Source organism: Tympanuchus pallidicinctus, unplaced genomic scaffold (assembly GCF_026119805.1).
Source record: "Tympanuchus pallidicinctus isolate F22 unplaced genomic scaffold, pur_lepc_1.0 scaffold5, whole genome shotgun sequence".
Classification (NCBI taxonomy): domain Eukaryota; kingdom Metazoa; phylum Chordata; class Aves; order Galliformes; family Phasianidae; genus Tympanuchus; species Tympanuchus pallidicinctus.
In genome coordinates, this window is record NW_026294769.1 from 50,671,681 (window position 1) to 50,691,172 (window position 19,492).

The window sequence follows — 19,492 nt, forward strand, 5'->3', positions numbered from 1 at the left end:
TGTCTTTAACTATTTTATGGTCTGTGAAAGAAAATTATTTCACACATAGGAAATTTCTGTATATGATTTTATATAACTATATTCAGAATATGGTAGGAATTTGCTTATTTTAATTTTGCTTCCTTTCCATCATTTTAATGAGTGCCCCTTATCTGGCGTCCAGCCTTGTGCTGTCACAAGGAGTTACTGAAAAATGTGTCAAGTGTCAACACCCACTCCTTCCCACTGGGGACACCCCTTGCCACATGGTTAAGCACGCCCTTCTCCAAAGATTAAAGAAATCCAGTAGAATTTCTTTCAGAACAGTCATGATGGTGTTTAGCAAAAATAAAATGTTGCATTTTAATGACACAATGCTGTGTGGCAGAAAAAAAATCTGTGCCTCCACTTTCCTTGAGGTATTGTTCTGCCATCCTTTTAACAGTTCCCATGGGCACAGGCAATCAGTAACTTTAATTTATGGTTCTTGCAGCTTTCTAAATGTTTAATTAAGTTAGTGCTTAGTACTGACTCATAAACCTATAAAAGCTGAAAATAGTAGACGAATTATTCATTGCACCTGCCCTCCAAATATGTGTTAGTAGTGAAAGCTGCTCTTCAGTAGACATGGTGCTAAAACTTAGCTAGCCATGCACTTGTAAAGCAACATATACCCTGCATGCAATGTCATGGGGAAGGGAGGGGACGCAGGAAGGAGCAAAATTAGGGAAAATGCTTGCAAGAGAAAAGTACTTACATGTTTCCTTGGCCATCGTACACCCATCTAGTACTGCCAAGTCCTTCATAGTCTGAAGCCCAATAATACAAGCATGCATTAATGTGCAAGATAAACAGCAAGTATCCAGTGGTTCGAATGACCCTATAAAAGTCAACAGATTCCAAATTACAGATGACTGAATTCCTATAAAAAAAACTAGTAGTTTTTTTCTCCTTTTAATATGGGACCTCTTTTTTTTTTCTTGTGTAAACACAGTATGTACTAAGCATCCACTAAGTAGCTCCCCAACTATATTTACTCTGTGAAAAAATTGCAAGCAAAAAATCCTGTCTCTCATGTTTGTCCAAGGTCAAATGATATATTTCCTAGAATGTTTGACACGGGATCATTTTTAAATTATGGTTTCCTCAGAATTTCATAATCCACTTCTTTAACTGGCTATGAAACTATATTAATGAGGCTGGAGGGTACAAATGTCTCTGTTTGCCAAATCCTATTCAAGACAGGCTCCAAATCTGTGAACCGGAGCCCAGAAATATCTGAGGTCAGAAATGAAATGTTTTACAAGAGCTTTACTAGGAAGCCTACAACAGATCTGCTGAATGGTATGATTTAGTAGCTACAGCAGGCATTATATCATTGCTAATCCTAGTTCTTATGCTTATGGATGATTCTTCAAATAACACCAGTGATGAACTACTTAGCACTGAGTGGCTTTCTATTTAATACAGTAATGATCTCATTGTGTATCCTCTGTTCAGTGCATGGAGATCAAAAGGAAGATCTCCAGGACTTAGCTTTCCACTCAAACATTCATGTATCCAAGGGATAAACAGAAGGAAAAGTACAGGACTTGCTTAAACACTCAGACTGCTCTGTACTGACACTATCTACTAAAGCTAAAGGCAGTGCAGTTTGAGTGTACAGTAACTGAGAGTGTGGTTAAATGAAAATTTAATAAAGTCTGGTTGAATTAGGTCCATAAAGTTAAAAGGAGATCCTATTTTTGTGGTTTCTTCAATAGAATGCTCTCCTTTGCCTGTTCTTCTTTTGCCATTGCATGCCCTCCTTTGCATCCCCATGCCACTGAGCAATCTGCCTATGTGCACTTTTCTTTAGGATGCCAGCAGGTGAGTGCCATTTCTCTGTTTAAATGTTGATGTGATTCCAGGACAGCTCTGCGTAGGACTGTAAACTGTTAAGAACAGAAGATAGCTGACATAATCTACCAATATTACAGTACTGACCATGCTGGATCTAGTGCACAGATTTGAACCCAGGCAGGTGAACTGAGGCCTTAACAAAGATTCTGGAAGCCCTTCATACTATGCATATTGTATTTCTCTGGGCAAGTACCAAATCCAACATAATAGGTAGATAAGATGTATTAAATTTTGCTAGCTCTATTCCTACAAACTCAAACTAATGAGTTTGTGAAAAGAATTTTTCAACTTCCTTTTTGATTTTCTACATTACACAAAATATCTCATTTGCAATGTATGAATATCAAGTCTACAAGCATAATAATTTCTGGAATAAAATAAGATGTTAGTCTTTATTTTAATAAGATAGTATTCATGCTGCAGAAGCACAAAGGAGCACAACCTGTCCCATGCCTGAGACAAAGAAATCTGTTGATGAAAGAATCACACAGGATAATCTAGGACTGGTGACATTATTATTGGCTGATAGGATTAGTGAAAGAGTAGACGAGTTGAGTTCTAGCAAAACTGACTGCTGAGGCAGCTGTGAAAATTGCCATATCCATGTCCATGAGTTGCCTGAATTGGAACCAAAATTCTGGGAAATGCAGAAGCTGGGAACAATAGACAAGAATTATAATCACTGTTTGAGATCTGTACTGAACTGATTTTCATTCGAAGATTGTAGTGAAGGATCAAACTTCCAAGTTCATGGGTAGAGCATATTTGAAGAAAAAATTTGACATAGGCTCAAGCTCATGACCATTAATTACAAATAAACAAGTACTGAGGATTTGACACTGCTATTAGAAACCTTATGATGCCATTCTTTAGCTCCTTAGCCAAAGAAACTTCTGTCAGATTTTTCAAACAAGTTAAATTTTGACAGGAGCCTCAGAGTGGTGAACATCTCACCTGAAAATAGCCTCTGTACTCGAGCAGGCCAGTTGAGATGGACAGGATTCCCTATGTGAATGAAGCTTTACATTTATTATTTGAATGATTACAATAAAGATAAAAAGATTTTTTAAAAAATCTTAAATGGAACTGTTAAAGATGTACCAAATTCCATCCTGTACTTCACTGGCAACTTATGAAATCAAACGGAAGGTGTTCTGTGCCTGGGTTTGCATATTATAAGGATTTAGTAAGCACATACCTGTAGATGTATGCTTTGTCCAGGATAGCTTCCAAACGATCATTGAACTCAAAGAATGTGTTATGCTGAATGGAAAAGAAGTGAAAGTAATCCAGTCACTCTCCTCCATCCCATATCTTTTTCTTCAGTAGTACTGACAGTTGCTCACATACATATTCTGAAAATAATGTAATTTGCAGCAGTCTAACTTTATAAATTTATGTAAGAGATGAACTGCAAAGCAAAGAGGTAAACTGAATCAAAGAATGTTTTGGGGTGTCCCACTCATTCTAGAGGTCAGATTTCTGCTGATGAATGACTTCTGTATCCTGATATGGGTATATGAAGACCACTCTGAAAGTAATGCCTCTCATTTTATTATGTTAACCCACAATGTTGGAGACAGATTTTGGTGGTATGGCAGTAGAAATTGAACCTTCTTGTCAATATTTCATTACATTTTATAGCTGTGTGACAAATGGCAGCAGAGGGGCAGTCTGACTTATATAAGTTTGAAGTTTTGTTGCAAACTGAAGAGCACCATCATTTTGTTTTCATAGTTTTCATCTGTACCTTCAATGTAACGAAAGCAGACAGTCAATGTTTGACTACATATGTCAGGTACAGTTTCATAAATGATTTGTAAGAAAAACAAACTTTCACCTTGTGACACACAACTATCAATAATAGTTTTGGATGTGCATACTCAGTATTTTGATCGTGACTGTGACTGCAGAGGCAGTTTTACCAACAGAAAGTAAAAGACAATGGTTCCAAAGTCACATTTAGCCATTAAAATGGGGAAAGGAATTATGCAAAGCCTATATAGCACAGAGAGCTCAAGAAGGGTTTGTCCCTGCCTGCAAGGAACCTGTTAACCCATGCAATGTTCTGTTAAGTACAATGAAAGGGAGGGAGAGGGCTGCTCTGTAGCCCCACCTCAGCCTCTCCATTACACGTTCCACATCTTTGGAGTCTATAACAAAACTCTGTTTATGAATTTTATATATGCTGTGTACAGTTTATGCTGTCCTTAAAATTCACATGCTTGCTTTTCAGAACCTGTCATTACCATCAGAAGGAGAAAATACGTTGGCATTAATTGGTTCTTAAATGAATGTTTCGGATCTTTGAAAACTAAAGATGTAATTTATGATTAATCAAATTCAAATAATGAAAATGAATCAGTGTTAAACACAAGACACCTTTAGAAAGTAGGAAATAATGAAGTCACAAGAAAAATAAGAGTAAGGACTTTGGTTGGCTAGAATATATCTTGACTTGTATTCTTTGTTGTTTATTTTACTGATGCTGCATAGACTCAGATGATTCCTGAAGATATTTTCCAATTTCTAAGCTCCATATTCCTAAATATTATAAACAATATTTCACTGACTTTTAGAAGCATTTATGTGTGGTTAGTCATCTATCACTAATGCAGAACTTACCTTTAGCATCCTGTTTACCCTAAATGCTGGGTTGAATCCAAAGAAAAAGTATAGAACGTCAAATGGCAATACTGATATCAAATCGAGCTGTTGAAGAGCAAAGAGATCAGTTTAAAATCCAAAATAATTGTAATGCACTTACTTGCTGTCAAAAACCTACTTAGATTAAATCATGACTGAGTATAAAATTTCAACAGTAAGCATGCTGTGCCTGTAACAACCAAAGTAGTGTTAGGGAAGGTTATCTCTTTGGAAACAGCAACAGTTTTGCTCTGCCCTACTTTTAAGTCTCTCTCATGTCTGAGATTTTCACCTGTTTCATAGGAATTATTGACAGTCTCAGATGTTTGGCTATTAATACATTCTGTTATTTCAACTATGGTTCTGACAAGACTGAAACGATAGACATGTGGCTGGAAAGCAGAGGCATAGAGAGAAATCCACATGAATTTTCTACTGCTTTTAAAGCCAGGATGCATAAAGCAGTGTGAAAGCATGGTGAATTAGACTCTTTGCTTGCAGCCTGCAAAAGCCATCTGTTGCATACAGAATATTCATCATGGGTTCATAGGATCTCATTACTATTAACATTATTATTATTATTATTGATATTGGCTTGCGTTGTGTTTGGATGTTTTCCCTTTCCATATCATCCATAGATGTTGTACTTATGGATGTATTTTAGTGGTCAATGTTGGTGATATGTGGATGGTTCAAATAAATGATCTTCGAGGTCATTTCCAATCTCAATAATCTATGATTCTGTGAATTTTACTAATTTTACTTTGTCAAATTATTATTATTTAGAATTGCATTTATAATTATTACGTTTTAGAAGTAAATAACATTTATAAGGATGAAGCAACACCATATTCAGATAGAACTAACATGCCATCAACTCTACTCTTTCTGCTGACTTTTAAAATCAACTGTGATTTTCAGGGAAAGAAAAGATCCCATAGAATCCTTCTGACAGAAACAACAGTATTGACACCAGTAATGAAGGATCTGCTTACCCGAAACTTTACAGTGCTGTGATAGAATTTCTTCATTTCCACTTTGTCTGACTACAGTGATGATGGAAAGAGAAAAAAGTGTAGTCAAGAACCACAAGTCAAGAATGATTTTTGCTACTCTACAGTAAGAATATTCTTCTAACAATAAAGTTTTTAATATTCCCATTAATAATGGTCTGAAAGAATGAATGGAGTAATATCAATTAATCCAATGAAGAAATAGTATTTTCATTAGACCAATTTTTCCTTAAGCTAAATTTTATTAGACATTGGGGTTTATCTGCTTTTTATCCAAATCTGAGCTTTTGTCTAATGAAGTATGCTTTATTTTCGTCTTCCCTCTCAAAGTCTTTGTACCAGATGTTGCTTGATCAATACTTTTCAATTCTGGGGCCAAAAGAACTTTGTTGACATCAGTAGTTTCTAGAGAAATGCAAAGAATGATTCTAATAGAGCTGTACAAAATTAGCTCATGAAAGCCAACATTAACATACTAGCATTTTAAGTATTATAATTATCAACATTGCATTCATTAGTAATGATTAGGCATTTGTTTTTAAATTACTGTCCTTTGGAACTGGTCTTGATACCTTAATAAGAAGGGCAAATCACAAGAGCAGAGAAATGTATCTATTATTATACTTACTGAATTTATACCAGGAGCACTTTAAAAATAGCCTTAAAACCTTAAAGATATTTCCATTCTGACTTTTTACTATCACCATTTTAGGCATTATATTAAATGCAGGAGATCCAGCAGAAGATGATCTCTTCACTCACTAAAATCTTTGTATTGTACAAACAGCTTCAGTGGTCTTATTTCAGGGAAATGGAAGGTGAGCTTCCTCCATTACAATTTAAACCTTGTTCATAAAACTTGAGTTTTGTAGGATTTCAGCAAGATTACCACTTACTGAATGGCTAAGCATGGAATTCATTCATTCACTGTATTCAATATCTATCTGCACTTTATTTGTGTAGCTCTATCTGATTTTCCTCTGTAAATGTATTAGCAATTTATTTTATGCACAATATATAGAATTTTACATAAAAGCAGTGAAGTAAATCTAATTCCAAATTGATTTTGAATATATATGATTTTGAATTTTTTGTTTATTGGGCATAATAGTGTCACATGGAAATTCTAAACTCGTTTGTTCTGTGCATTTGGTTTTCTTCTATAAAACGTTACAGAATAGAAAGTAGGAAAGATATTTAAAAGAAGTTAATGCTCTATATGCCCTATTTATATGTTGAAGGTAAGCCTTTACCATTTTTCAGGCATGTGCTAATGGTTTTATTTTGCATTATTCTGTAAAAAGATAATATAAAACAGTAGCAAAAGGCAGTTGTTTATAAATACATATATATTCCCCCCACAAAGATTTCAAATAAATAATTGTTTAAATATCCTGAGATTGTTTTTGTAAAATCTTACAATCTCACTATCAGTAGGAAAACATTTACATCCTGTCCAGCTCTAGCAGAACATGTGATGTCTTCAGCTGTGATTCCTGAATAATGTGAATGGAAAGTTGAATGTTTCACATAAAACATGCCAAAATGTATATGCACATATGAGCATATAATCATAAAATCACTCATTCCAATAAAGGTGCACCTATTTACTCCTGGTAAGAAAGCACTTTATGCTTATTTTGCCTGTTGCATCTGTTATTTTCTAGTCTGTTCTACTATTTTTAAGGACTTTCATATGTAAAATTCCAATGCTTGTCCAGAATGCAGCCCAAAAGATATACTTTCTTCTTCCAAAACTGAATAATAAAAGGTCAGAGAAGAAGAATATAGGTATACTTTGCTAACCAAAAAAGTTGTGTAGATTTGATTGTGCCCATTAGTTGTGTACATTACTTGTACATGTACAAAAAGTTGTGTACATTAATAAAAACCTTAGCAGATTTCTATAATGTACTTCAATGCATAGTCACTACCTGTGGAAATCCCTCTTGCTATACTTACTATTATATCTCCACCTCTTAAAAATTGCACTCGGGGCTGGAAAACCAGCAGGTCACACAGGTAGCAGATATCACAGATGATGTCTATGGCAAACCAGTATATTGTATTACTTGGAGTTTGATATGGAAACACGTAGCGAAGGGGGATAAACCAACAATTCCAATTATAGGCCACTGTCACAAGCATGAGCCAAGCTACGTAACGGCGATCTGAAAGACAGAACATTGCATTTACAGATATGAAATCACAATGTTTTCTTATTCTTTTAGACATAGTTATGTTAATGCAGTATTTGGGAACCTTCCTGCAGAGAGAGCTGCTTATAATTATCCCTTTTTTAATTAGCACAGGCTGATAAAGTGACACAGGTTGAAACTAAGAATTACATTAGAAATTGCAAAAAGGCAAAAAGAAGAGTTTGTGAAAGCATTTAAAATTTAATGCGTCTGAAAAAGCTCAGAATGTTTTGTTGGTACATGCTGTAACTGGCAAGAATTAAGTGGCCCTAATGAATGGGACAGAATCTAGATCAAGAGACTGCAGTTATTTTATACACCAACTTTGTGGCAACAGAGAAATTGTTCTATCTTTCTAAATATTTACTACTCTGATCAGTTTTCATTCTTTTCCCTATTTGGAATTAAATTTCTTGAGGGTACAATATATGTGTGCCTCTGAATTGCAAACTATGATGTAGATCTTACTTTGGCTTGCAAGTACAATGTTAAACTGAATCACTTCAACATGGTTTTACCCCATTTTAAAGCACAGTTTTTAATTTACCCGTGTATGAATCTATGCTGTCTGGCAGCTTTAGATAGGTCTTGTACTTTTTCAGTGGAGGTTTCTTGAATTTACAGCACAGCATATCACAGTAGTGATCCTCTTCTGGCTTTGCTTCTGCTTCCTCTTTCTTTTCTTCTTTCTTTTCTTCTTTTGGTGGGGGTGGAGGCTTCTTCTTTGATGGTGCTAGTGACATAGAATGCCACAAAATGTGAGATTTTAACAGTGGCTTAATTTACAATATCCTATTTTAACAAATACAAGACCTTCATCATATTAAAAAACTCTTCTAAACACATTTGGCAGTGATTAAAGCTACAATTTATTGTAATACTGAGTACATTAGAAAGCAGATTGGAGAATAAAATAACATTTGATATAATCACACACATCTGCTATTGCTAATAGTGATAGTCATACTAGTAATAAAATCATTGGTAATAATACTATCACCCAACTTCATGTTGAGTGCAGTATATATGTTACTGCAGTTCCTTGAGCAGTGCCCAGAACAAGTGCCATAAAAGACTGAAGTAATTCATAATTCAGCTTTCATTAATTCACCTGTGCATTTCCTGTTATATGATTGTTGCATATAATGTGTACAATTAGGATGGAGGTTAGAAAAGACATCACTGCCACAGGCAGAGTTCTCCCCTTGTGTGAGATCTGATATGCACGACACAGCAGGTGAAACAAATGGGAAGCCTATGATTTTGTATATTTCTAAGGTGAGAAAACCTAGTGTCATTCCTTTGAGCTCCATTCTTCCATTTTATGCTGGATAATCTTGCCCACATATTTGTCCAATTAATTCTGGTTGTTTTATTTCTGAGTAGGCTACACAATCTTAGAAGCAAATTTAAGAAGTGGATCAATAGTGACCGGAAAGAAATAATTGTGAGCTCTGTGAGGGGAACAAAAAAGGTAAATGAGTGAAGAGTAATTTAAAACAAAAAAAAAAGTGGAGTTCTTTTATTCGTTGATACAGTTCATTATACTTCTGACGCTATTTTTTTCAAGTTTATTAAAAACTGGATAAAAAATAAACATCTCAAAATGGCAGAATATCAAATCACCGCATTCGATTCTTTGTGAAAAAGAAATAAAGCAAAGCAAATTTTCCTCTAAAGAGGAAGAGCATTATATTTGTTTGATGTTTCATATTTTATCTAAAGTCAATATTTAATGAATTTCAGATGAGTTTGCTTTGTTTGAAATGCGTGACTGATTATAAAATCAGTGTATCTGGAAGATTGCTGTCATGGATAGAATATTGTATACTTTCACACAACAGATCTAATCTCAAACTGGCCTGTATCTACTAGTGAGATAGATATGTTTCCTCATAAATTTTAGATTCATCATAATGAATAAAGGTATTTGGGATCTATTTTAAAATATATAAAACTGCTTGACAGAGGCAATTCTAGACACTGTCAAAAATTTCCCCTCAAATTCTGCAGTAATGTGGTTCAAAAGGAACTTGTACCCTGGGACCTGGCTTACTGCAAATACTTACAGATAACTTGACTTCATCGGGCACAAGCTGACCCATTTCAATGAGTAAATGTGATGTGGTAAGGTAAACTTACTGAAAAATTTTATCACAGCATTTTCTGTTCCAGCAACAGAATTTTCTTTACACTCAACAGATACACAACTGTTTCATGTATTCTAGCGTCACTTACAAGCTGTAGGACTGCCTTCAGGGGAGGACAACACGGGGTCTTTCAGCTTTTCCTTATAGGCTGTGGTCCTTTCCCGCATTTTTCTGACAATCTCCTGAAGCTGGGCATCAGCATATTCATTTGTTTGGAATCCTCGAGACGTTGTGTTCTTTGTGCTGTTTAATAGAGGAAGAGAAAAGTTTCATGTGGTGGAAAGCTATGGAAGAAATTGTGCTAACTCTACAGTACAAGCAGTAGTCAAACGTTAAGACTGGATCTGTATTGAACACAGTGGTTATTCATATCATTTAATTCACTGTTAGGTGGTCACATAAGTTAACTTATGTTGCTTTCTGTTAATGTCCATTGACACTGCTGGATACTTGCAGCAGTCTACAAGATAATGCAAGCAGAGAAGATCATGGTACTCTATGCTCTGTACAGCCTACTGTACAAATGAATTCCCACCATTATTTCTCACTAAATTCTTATTTGGCTTCTTAAGGCATAGAGCTTATCCTATGTATTGGCTAAGATACAAGGCATGTTCACATCTGTAAAATAAAATATGATCATTACTATAAGTTACAGACTCTGATGCAGTGGTGCAGGTGGAGAGAATGTGCCAACTTCATTCATTTTTTTTATCTAGGCTTTTTTATGACTTCTAGATAAATGTAGGTAAAAAAAATCTCTTTTTAGCAACTGAAAACAGAATAATGGTGTTCTTGCTAAAAGTTCCTCTGCCATTAAGAGGTCACTAACTTTGTGTTTACTCAGACATGGAGTGACACTAAGATTACACTCCAGCATTCATCCTTTCTTCAGGCTTGGAGACCTTTAATTTTTAAGCACCTGCACTCACAAATTCTGCATTGACACTAATGATTTTAATCAGACCTATACATACCACACAGTTGATTAGAAAATCTAGCTGAGAGTATTTTTTGTTTGACACCTTAATTCTCAATTACTTGTTACTATGCAAGCAGGAGCCATTTTTGAGTGCCAACCAGCTCTGCCATGCATTTGGAATTCTATGTAGAGACTAGGATGTGGATTTTAGGGCAGAGTGTCTGAAATCTGTGCAGAGAAAACAGACCTGGAGATATCAATTGATGTGCAGCTGAACATGAGCCAGCAGTGTGCCCAGGTGGCCAAGAAGGCCAATGGCATCCTGGCTTGTATCAGAAGCAGTGTTGCCAGCAAGAGGAGGGAAGTGATCACTGCTCTGTAGTCAGCTCTGGTGAGGCCGTACCTTGAGCACTGTGTTCAGTTTGAGCACTAACAAGAAAGACATCAAGACTCTGGAGTGTGACCAGAAAAGGGCAATGAAAGTATGGAACACAAGTCTTATGGGGAATGGCTGAGGGAGCTGGGATTGTTCAGTCTGAAGAAGAGGAGGCTCAGGGGTGACCTTTCTGCTCTTGAAGAGAGATTATGGTGTGGTGGGGATCTGCTTCTTCTCTCATGTAACTAGTAAAAGGACTAAAGGGCCTCAAGTTGTGCCAGGGGAGATTCTGGTTGGATGTTAGGAAACATTTCTTCTTTGAGAGAGTGGTCAGACACTGGAATTGGCTGCCTGTGGAGGTGGTGGAGTCACTGACCCTGGAGGTGTTCAAGAAACTTTCAGATGTCATGCTGGGGGACATGGTTTGTTGGGAATTATTGGTGATAGGTGGTCTGGATGATCTTGTAGGTCTTTTCCAATCTTGGTGATTCTATGATTCTATGATTTTGTTCTGTATCCAGACACATTTTTCAGCTGGTGTTCCACAGTAGTGTTAGAGACAGCTGGAGACAGATGTGATTGGTGCAGTGCACCCGGTGGTCTGCTCCCACACTGGTCTCAGCTGCTTCATCTGTACTGCAATCCTGCCAGCTATGCTCAATATAGTGAATACAATAGACTACTGTTCTTTCTTAACAATTTTCCAGCTCAGTATCAAATACCATGGGGATGAGAATGCTACAGTAAGAGAAGCAGCAGATGAAGAGTGAAGCAAGCCTGAAATTTTCCATTTTTGAAGAACTTCCCAAAGAAAAATAGGGGGAAGATGGCATGACTATATCTTGGAGAATGAAGGTATGAAAAATACAGCAAAGTGATCTTTGAATAAACACAATGTCTCCTCAACATTTAAACTTACTTTTATGTTCCTAACAGAAGCTGTAACTAAAAAAGGAGAATGTCAGAGCTTTTTGAGAATCACAGTTTTCTGGAGACACAACACATATCACGTTGCCCAGAGAAGTATAATTTAAGGATGTGAAAATGCTACAGCAATAAAACCATTGGATAAAATGAAGCTATATCATTAAAAGCAGAAAAAGCACAAATCTGAAGTATGTGCTTATCATTCCTCTAATTTAAGAGTTCTGTAGATTCTGTTTCTTAAAACTCCCAGACAGGAGATAAATCAAATTGTTCTAATACACTTTTTCATCTCATCATATTTTATTTTGTTTTGCATATTCCCTTCACCCTGGCCATCTGCAGTGTAATGAAATGCTTTCTTATTTTGAGCTAACATGTCACAATTACTTTTACAGCCTCTATGCAAGGAATTTCAAATAGTTTCTACTCTTCTCTGTTGCTGTATTTGCCCAAGGCATTAGCTATTTTATAAAAAAATACACTATTTTATAAGCTATTTTATAAAAAATAAAAAAAAAAATAAGTCAGAAGTGTTGTGACAAAGGCCTCTGCTATCTGCTTTTGAGGGAGAAGCCAAAAAGATGTGTAGGATTTCTTGTTGTTTCACAGCTTCTCCAAGAAAAGTTAAAGTCTTCTTTATCATAAACATGGAGCTTTATCTCTGCAGTATAGCCCAAAGGAATCATGTTGTTATTTGGGGTTGATTACAAGATCCGTGAATCTGTTTAAAGCTATTTGCCACGCAGTTGATAAGAAATTGATTTTCCTTGCCACTTGATTTGCATGATTTCTTCCTCTTTCTAGTAATGAGATGCTTAATTTTTCTGTGGTTAATACAAATGGAAGAGGCTAGAAGTTGAACACCGCTGATTTGAAGGTGTAATTTGTGTGTGTACTTCTTGTGAAGGCACACTTCAAAATGCCTTGGCTAAAGAAGCCCTTTCTAACTCCTCTCTCTCTCACATATTTAGTGGCACTTGCCATGAGTAGGTGATGCCAGTGCCGCATGGCTACCTGTCACTGCATATTGTACTCTGGGTGGAAACTGGGGCCAGGAGCAGCAGTCCCTCCAGCCTGCCCTCAGATCAATTCTCCAGCAGAGTTAAGGTGTTTTCCTCTTTTTGTTTGGAGATGGTCCTTTGCCTGTGTGTGTGCTCTTTAGTGTGTAAGCCTTTCATTAACACGATTTATAGATGTTTTATAAATTCGTATATCTAAGCACATATCTGCCAGTAGGACAAGCTTGAACAGCCATCAGGAGCAAGAGCATATTTTCTGGGTATGAGAGCCTGCTAAAGTTGTTCTCTGCTTTAAAGAGACCATATTCAATGAGAGTAATTAGTTCATCACACTGCATTACAGTATTTTCTGATTCCCATTTGCTATGACTCAGATATTTTGTACCTGTGAGAAGGGCTAGTTTGACTTGATGGTTGGACTAGATGATCTTAGTGATCTTTTCCAACCTTAATGATTCTCTAATTCTCCGATTGTCCAATTCTATGACTGATGCTTTTAATCTCCTCTGTGAAGGAAATAATGCCTCATTTGAATATGTAATCATATTCATTCTCATCTCACAGATGCAATTACTGACTGTATTGATTTTGCACTGGGCTCTTCCTGGCTTTATTCTGTGTATGAAAGTTTTCAGAGGGTGAATAGGCTGGAGATATAGACCAATTGCTTCTTTCCCTCTGCCTGTGTTACATAGTTGAATATTTTGAGCTATGCTGGAGCAGATTTGCAGATTCAGAGGCAAATCTCCTTCCTTACTGGCACACTGCCTAGATGGGCAGAAAAACACTTCTTTGCTTTTCTGTGCTGATCTGTGCTGAATGCAAGGGTTTGCCTCTAAGCTGATGCATTATTCTTTAAGCAAATTTATCTTTATGCAGTACTTTACATTTACTAGACCTTTACTTACAAAAGTATGTATCCCTTTACAGAGTGGAACTACTTTCCAGAAGTAGTAACTTCACATGGCCCAAGAAATGAAAAGTTAGGACTCAATCTCATGTACTGAGCATGTGGCTTCATGATTACCTCAAACACTTTTTGTTTAGCAATAGCAATATATCTAATGATAGAATTATATTAGAAATGTATTTTTTAGAAATGGAAATATATACATAATGATAGAATGATAACAATAATGATTTTTTTTAAGTATTTTTATCTTGTAGGTTTTACTTTGATGTAATTTTCCCCAAGTGAAGAAAAAATATTTAAGCACCTGTAGCACAGCAGAAGAAAAAGGCCTTGAGAGAACAAGTTATGGAAATGCAGCACAGAGTGTGCTAATGTATGTAACTTCTTTTAAGTACTGCAGCTTTGAATCTTTCTGTGTTAAGAGTTCAAACAATACAGAAATCAAAATACTATGGGCAATTTTAACCTTTACTAGTTTGCAATCTTGAGTTCAATTCTTTTTTGCTTTTTGGCCATGAATACCAAATAATAAGTTCAACTTCCTCTTTTATCTACCGTGTCACCCCGTAGGGTATGAAATACAATGATAATGTATTTCATAAATGAATGCACTCTGAAAAAAACCCCAACATTTTTCTTTCTGCTGAATTCAGTTATAATCCTTCTCTTTACATCACTTAATAAACTTTCCCCTGTCTGTGTGGGAAAGCAGTTCTTGTTCTTGCAAGAGATTCTGTTTTTACTGACAAAACTGATAGCTGTATCTTCAATAGTTTTCTTGAATAAATTATGTAGAACTTCTATTTCAAATAACTAGTTTTCAGAAGAGACAATGCATAGCTGCACACATGTCCACAAACAACAATAGTATAGCTGAGAAAGATTTCAGTGTGACAGAAAAATGTAAACCTGGTCATCATGAAAGGTATTGATTCAAAGTCATCCTCAACATGCACTATCAAGTCCACTGTGGGTAGAGTTACAGAGACCAGAACCCTACTCATATCTACTCCCACTTCCAACCTTAGATGACTTAGGAAACTTCATGGTTTTCTTCCACTTTAACTTTAGCTATTCTGATTAAACTTTCTTCATAGTCAGCAGAAAACTTCTCTGAAGAGAGATTCATAATAACTAAGATGCTTCTTCTCTTAAATATTTATGAAAGGAGTCTATCCTCCTTTGCCTTCACAGGTACTCTATGGACATTTAGGAATGACTTTTTGTATTTTCTTCAATAATTTATTTAGTACAAAATATAGTAGTCTGCTAATGATGATTAACAGGAAATTGAGTTGGGAAGATTACAAAGTAGGATTAATTTCTACATGGGGAAATTAAGCTATTTAGACTGAATAATAGAAATAAGAGCATATCTAATGCTGCATAATGAATACATTTATTTAAGATCAAATTGTATTGTAAGAATTTATTTTGTGATTAGCTTGTGTGTAAAGAAATTATGCCTGTGTTGGCCCTAAGCAAGTGTTTTGAAACAAAATATAAAGATAATTCATTTTGCATATCTCATGTTTTATTCTTACAGCATAATGGACAAAGAAGAAACAACATTCACTGTCTTCCTGAGTTAACTACTGACATTGGGCTCCAAACAAACTTCCTCATGCAGCACTGATAAAAATCTAATCACCTAGGCTGCATGCCATTCCTCCTGTTTAGTTCAAAGGCTTGTCATACTATCTTCTTTGACAACCCTCTTAGTTATTCAATCACAACAGGCTGTGAATCCTCTAATCTTCTTTAAGGAACTCTCCAGGGAGAAGGATGCCTCAATGCCAAACATATGACATTCCATCTGAGGTACCAGACTAAAACATGAATAAGATTTTTATTTTAATAAGCAATTTTACAGTATGATATGTGCAAAGCAAAGTAGGATATGTGTTGAAAGTACCAATTAACTTTCTACTCTTTAATTTTTAATAACTATAGGGGAATAAAAAGCTAAAACACTGCAATGTTTCAAAGTGTGAATTTTAAAAAAGGTTGCAATAAAATTTCCCAAATGAAAAGCTTTATTTTCAGTTGACACTTTGATTTCCCACCTGAATTCATTCAAATTGTAGAATATATATTTCATATAATATAATATTATATATATATAATATTTAATATATTTTTTATCTTTAATATATTTAATTTAATATATTTTTGCCCCATCCCTAGAGGTGTTCAAGGCCAGATTGGATAGGGCCCAGGGTGGTCTGGTCTAGTATTAAATGGGGAGGTCGGTGCCCTTGCCCGTGGCGGGTGGGGGTTGAATCTTGATGATCCTTGAGGTCCCTCCGAACCCAGGCCATTCTGTGATTCTGTGACTGTGTGTAGGACTGGAGAGAACTTTGGGACGTGCTATAATCCTATCTCCCATCACTCAAAAAAGGATGAAATACATCTACACCATTCTGGACTGATGCTTATTTAAACTTTTAAAAAATATTTCTAGTGATGGTTATTCCATAGTCTTCCTAAAGTATCTATTTCAGTGCTTCACTAACCTCTTCATAAGAGTTTTTCTCAACAAAATTTTTCTAACGACTGTGAATATGGGATAAGAAATCCACCTTTTTATCTATCTATCTATCTATCTATCTATCTATCTATTTAACGTTGATATTTTCTTTTTCTATTATTATTATTATTAGTTTAGACAAAAGTAGGGAAAATGAAATAAGGCTGGACTGCCAGACTACTTAGACTTCTCATCAGATCCCCCTGTCTCTACCTGTTCTTCTCTTGTGCTCCACAACATGGGATGACTTCGTGCAGAAGTCTAATATTTGGAAAATGAGCAAATAATTGGATACAGAGAATTTTAATGAAAAATATTGGGCAAGACTAATTATAAACATGAATACTTACACTTGTTATAAAGTAAGTGACAGTATTACTCTATTGAATTATAGCAAGTATTATGGTGGGTTTTAGTTTTATACATCTCTTAGTTTTGTAAATAAAGACACTAATGTCCTTGCTATTGTGTGTTGCATACATATTACATGTACTAGTGCACCTGTTGTGATGCTCATTGTTTTGCTTCCCCCACACCAGAATTATGCAAATATTTAATAACCAAGATAACGTTTTAAATAAATTATCATTTCTTCTTTAACCAAAAGGTATCTTCTTAATTTGAAAAGTGTTTGGTCCAGAGAAGATTTACTCAAAATGCTTTTAATTAAGGAAGTAAATCACTGACAAAGTAACAAGTCATAACCTTGTTTTCCTACACATTCTAAACTAAGAAGTTTTACTGATTATGCAATGAGAAGTAGATATTTATGAACATGGTGAATATATAATTTAAAATAACACGAGGAAGAAAAAAGAGCACAATAGTACTCTTTCATTCTGTGTAGGACATTCTCGTCCTTTTACACTTTTCATTTCATATTCAAGAAAAAACTTAAAAACTTCTAAATTCATGACTTTTCCAACTGCAGGCTACCTACTTGACTGTCCTACAGTGTGAACCACATTAGATAGCATTGGCAACTGCAGAACAGAACAGAATTTAAAGGGTTTAGGAACATACACCTCACCTATGTTTTCAACAAATTTAATCCATTTTGGTCCACCAACACATTGTTATTTATTTTTTTGGGTTCTCTATTTATCCAGTGCAGAAACTCCAGTGCAGGCAGCAAAAGTTGTGAGCTGTGACAGATAAGCAGAATAAAATATGAGATTTAAGAAAAGAATTCTGATTTTACAAAATGTACAAAGTGTGTTACATCTGTCTGCAATTTTATGTACTGCTGGTGTTTCTTTTTAGAAAATATGTTTGCAACTCTATTTAAAATGGGATTTTTCAGAATTGCTTAGTGTTGAACTTGTTTTACTTTCTTGCAAGTCAGTTAGAATTTAGAGCCACGATTGCAATCTTTTCAGGTTCCTAGTATGGTAACAGTAAACTATGATTTTTGGAAACTGCAGAGAGTTGATATCGACCTGTTTCACTAAGGTGCTAAGATTCTGTTCTTGTGATTCAGCATCATTTCTCTAGGATATGTCTGCATGGTGAATTGATGTGCAGCAACTAGTGGATGGCAAGCACTAATAAGCACTCTAATTTTCTTGGTTGAGGTAATTGAGCTAAATGAAGTACATTCCTCAGTAAGAACAGGCTACTGGCAGGAGTTCTCTTTATTAACCTGGCTATGCACCACATAGCAAATTGCCTCTTAATCTCTGTTTGTTTTGTTATCTTTTTTTTTTTTTTTTTTCCTATTAGCCAAATTAGAGAGGAAAAAGCATCTCCTTTACAGGCTTTAGAAAGGCTGGCATAACCTACTAGGTAATGGTATGTAGCTATGAAAAAGGCAAAAGGAAAAATGTGAATGCAATTCAGTTTTCCTGAGCACTTGCTCTCATGACAGTTTGCAGTACAAGATCTCTCCTGGAAAATATTGAAGGCTAGGTTTCTGAATTTGCAAAAGCAGAACATTGTGTGAGAATGTTAAGCATATTTTATTTAATAATTGTATCGTATTAAAATTTGTTTAGTGCATTTTATTTGAATATGTTTTGTTAATGGTAGCTAGATTCTGTAGGCAGCATATCAGATTCAATTTTTTGTTCTTTTCTAGACAGAGCATTTTCAGGTGAAATGTGAAAGCATCTGAAGTCCTGGTTACCTACTATATTTTTTTCATCATATACTCTTGGATATGTGGCCTGCAAGAATCAACTGTCATTTTACACAGCATTTTACAGAGCAGAGTTCACCATCCTTGACTGGGGTTTCCGTGTACTGCCTTAGTATAAATAGTACAGTGTAATCATCTTGGTAATCTGGAAAGATGAAACACTCTTACAACTTTATCCAGGCTTAAAGGCTTTTAAAATACACAGAAGAGAGAAGTGGCTATTGAAGGCTTCTTTATCCCTCCATTTTTCTCTGCTATGCTTTCAGTTGATTGTTTCATGTACCATTCTTTCATCCTTTATGTATTCTAGGCTGCTTCAGTTTCTTAGTCTCACTCCTTGGGGCCAGACATCCGCTATTAATTCTTCCTTATATATCTGTCTCACCTCTACTCACCTCTATGCCATAACTCTTTACAGCTGTCTTAACCAACTGTCACATGTGCCAAGCACTATGCTGATTGCCACCCTTCAGTGTAGGATCATATCAAAGTCTTGCATTTGTCTCTCCTGTGTCACATTTGTAATTATTTCTTCCCAAAATTGCCCATTAGATTTTGGGTTCCAAACAATACCATCACAAAGCAAATGATGGTGTCTTCTCTTGTGTACAAATGACTGTACCACTTTTCTTGCAGAGCAAGGTGGTCTGGAGACCTTAGGGTTTGGGATTTTTTTGAGTGAACTGCAACTGTTTTAACTTGAACCGAAGTCAGCATAATTATTCTACTCATAACTAAGACATTCCTTCAGTTTTGTGATTGATGAGGTGTATTTCTGGG

General features: G+C 35.5%; 1 protein-coding gene across 1 annotated transcript in view; it reads right to left on the reverse strand.

Annotated features, from left to right (window-relative positions):
* Positions 1-19,492, reverse strand: part of CNGB3 (cyclic nucleotide gated channel subunit beta 3) — a 55,645-nt gene that overhangs the window by 20,756 nt on the left and 15,397 nt on the right. Inside the window, exons 4-10 of the mRNA XM_052704647.1 lie at positions 9,989-10,131; positions 8,286-8,471; positions 7,499-7,711; positions 5,523-5,569; positions 4,507-4,593; positions 3,080-3,144; positions 737-859 (exon numbers count right to left, since the gene is read on the reverse strand). Coding sequence (XP_052560607.1) covers positions 737-859; positions 3,080-3,144; positions 4,507-4,593; positions 5,523-5,569; positions 7,499-7,711; positions 8,286-8,471; positions 9,989-10,131 — 864 coding nt within the window. The remainder of the gene's footprint in view (positions 1-736; positions 860-3,079; positions 3,145-4,506; positions 4,594-5,522; positions 5,570-7,498; positions 7,712-8,285; positions 8,472-9,988; positions 10,132-19,492) is intronic.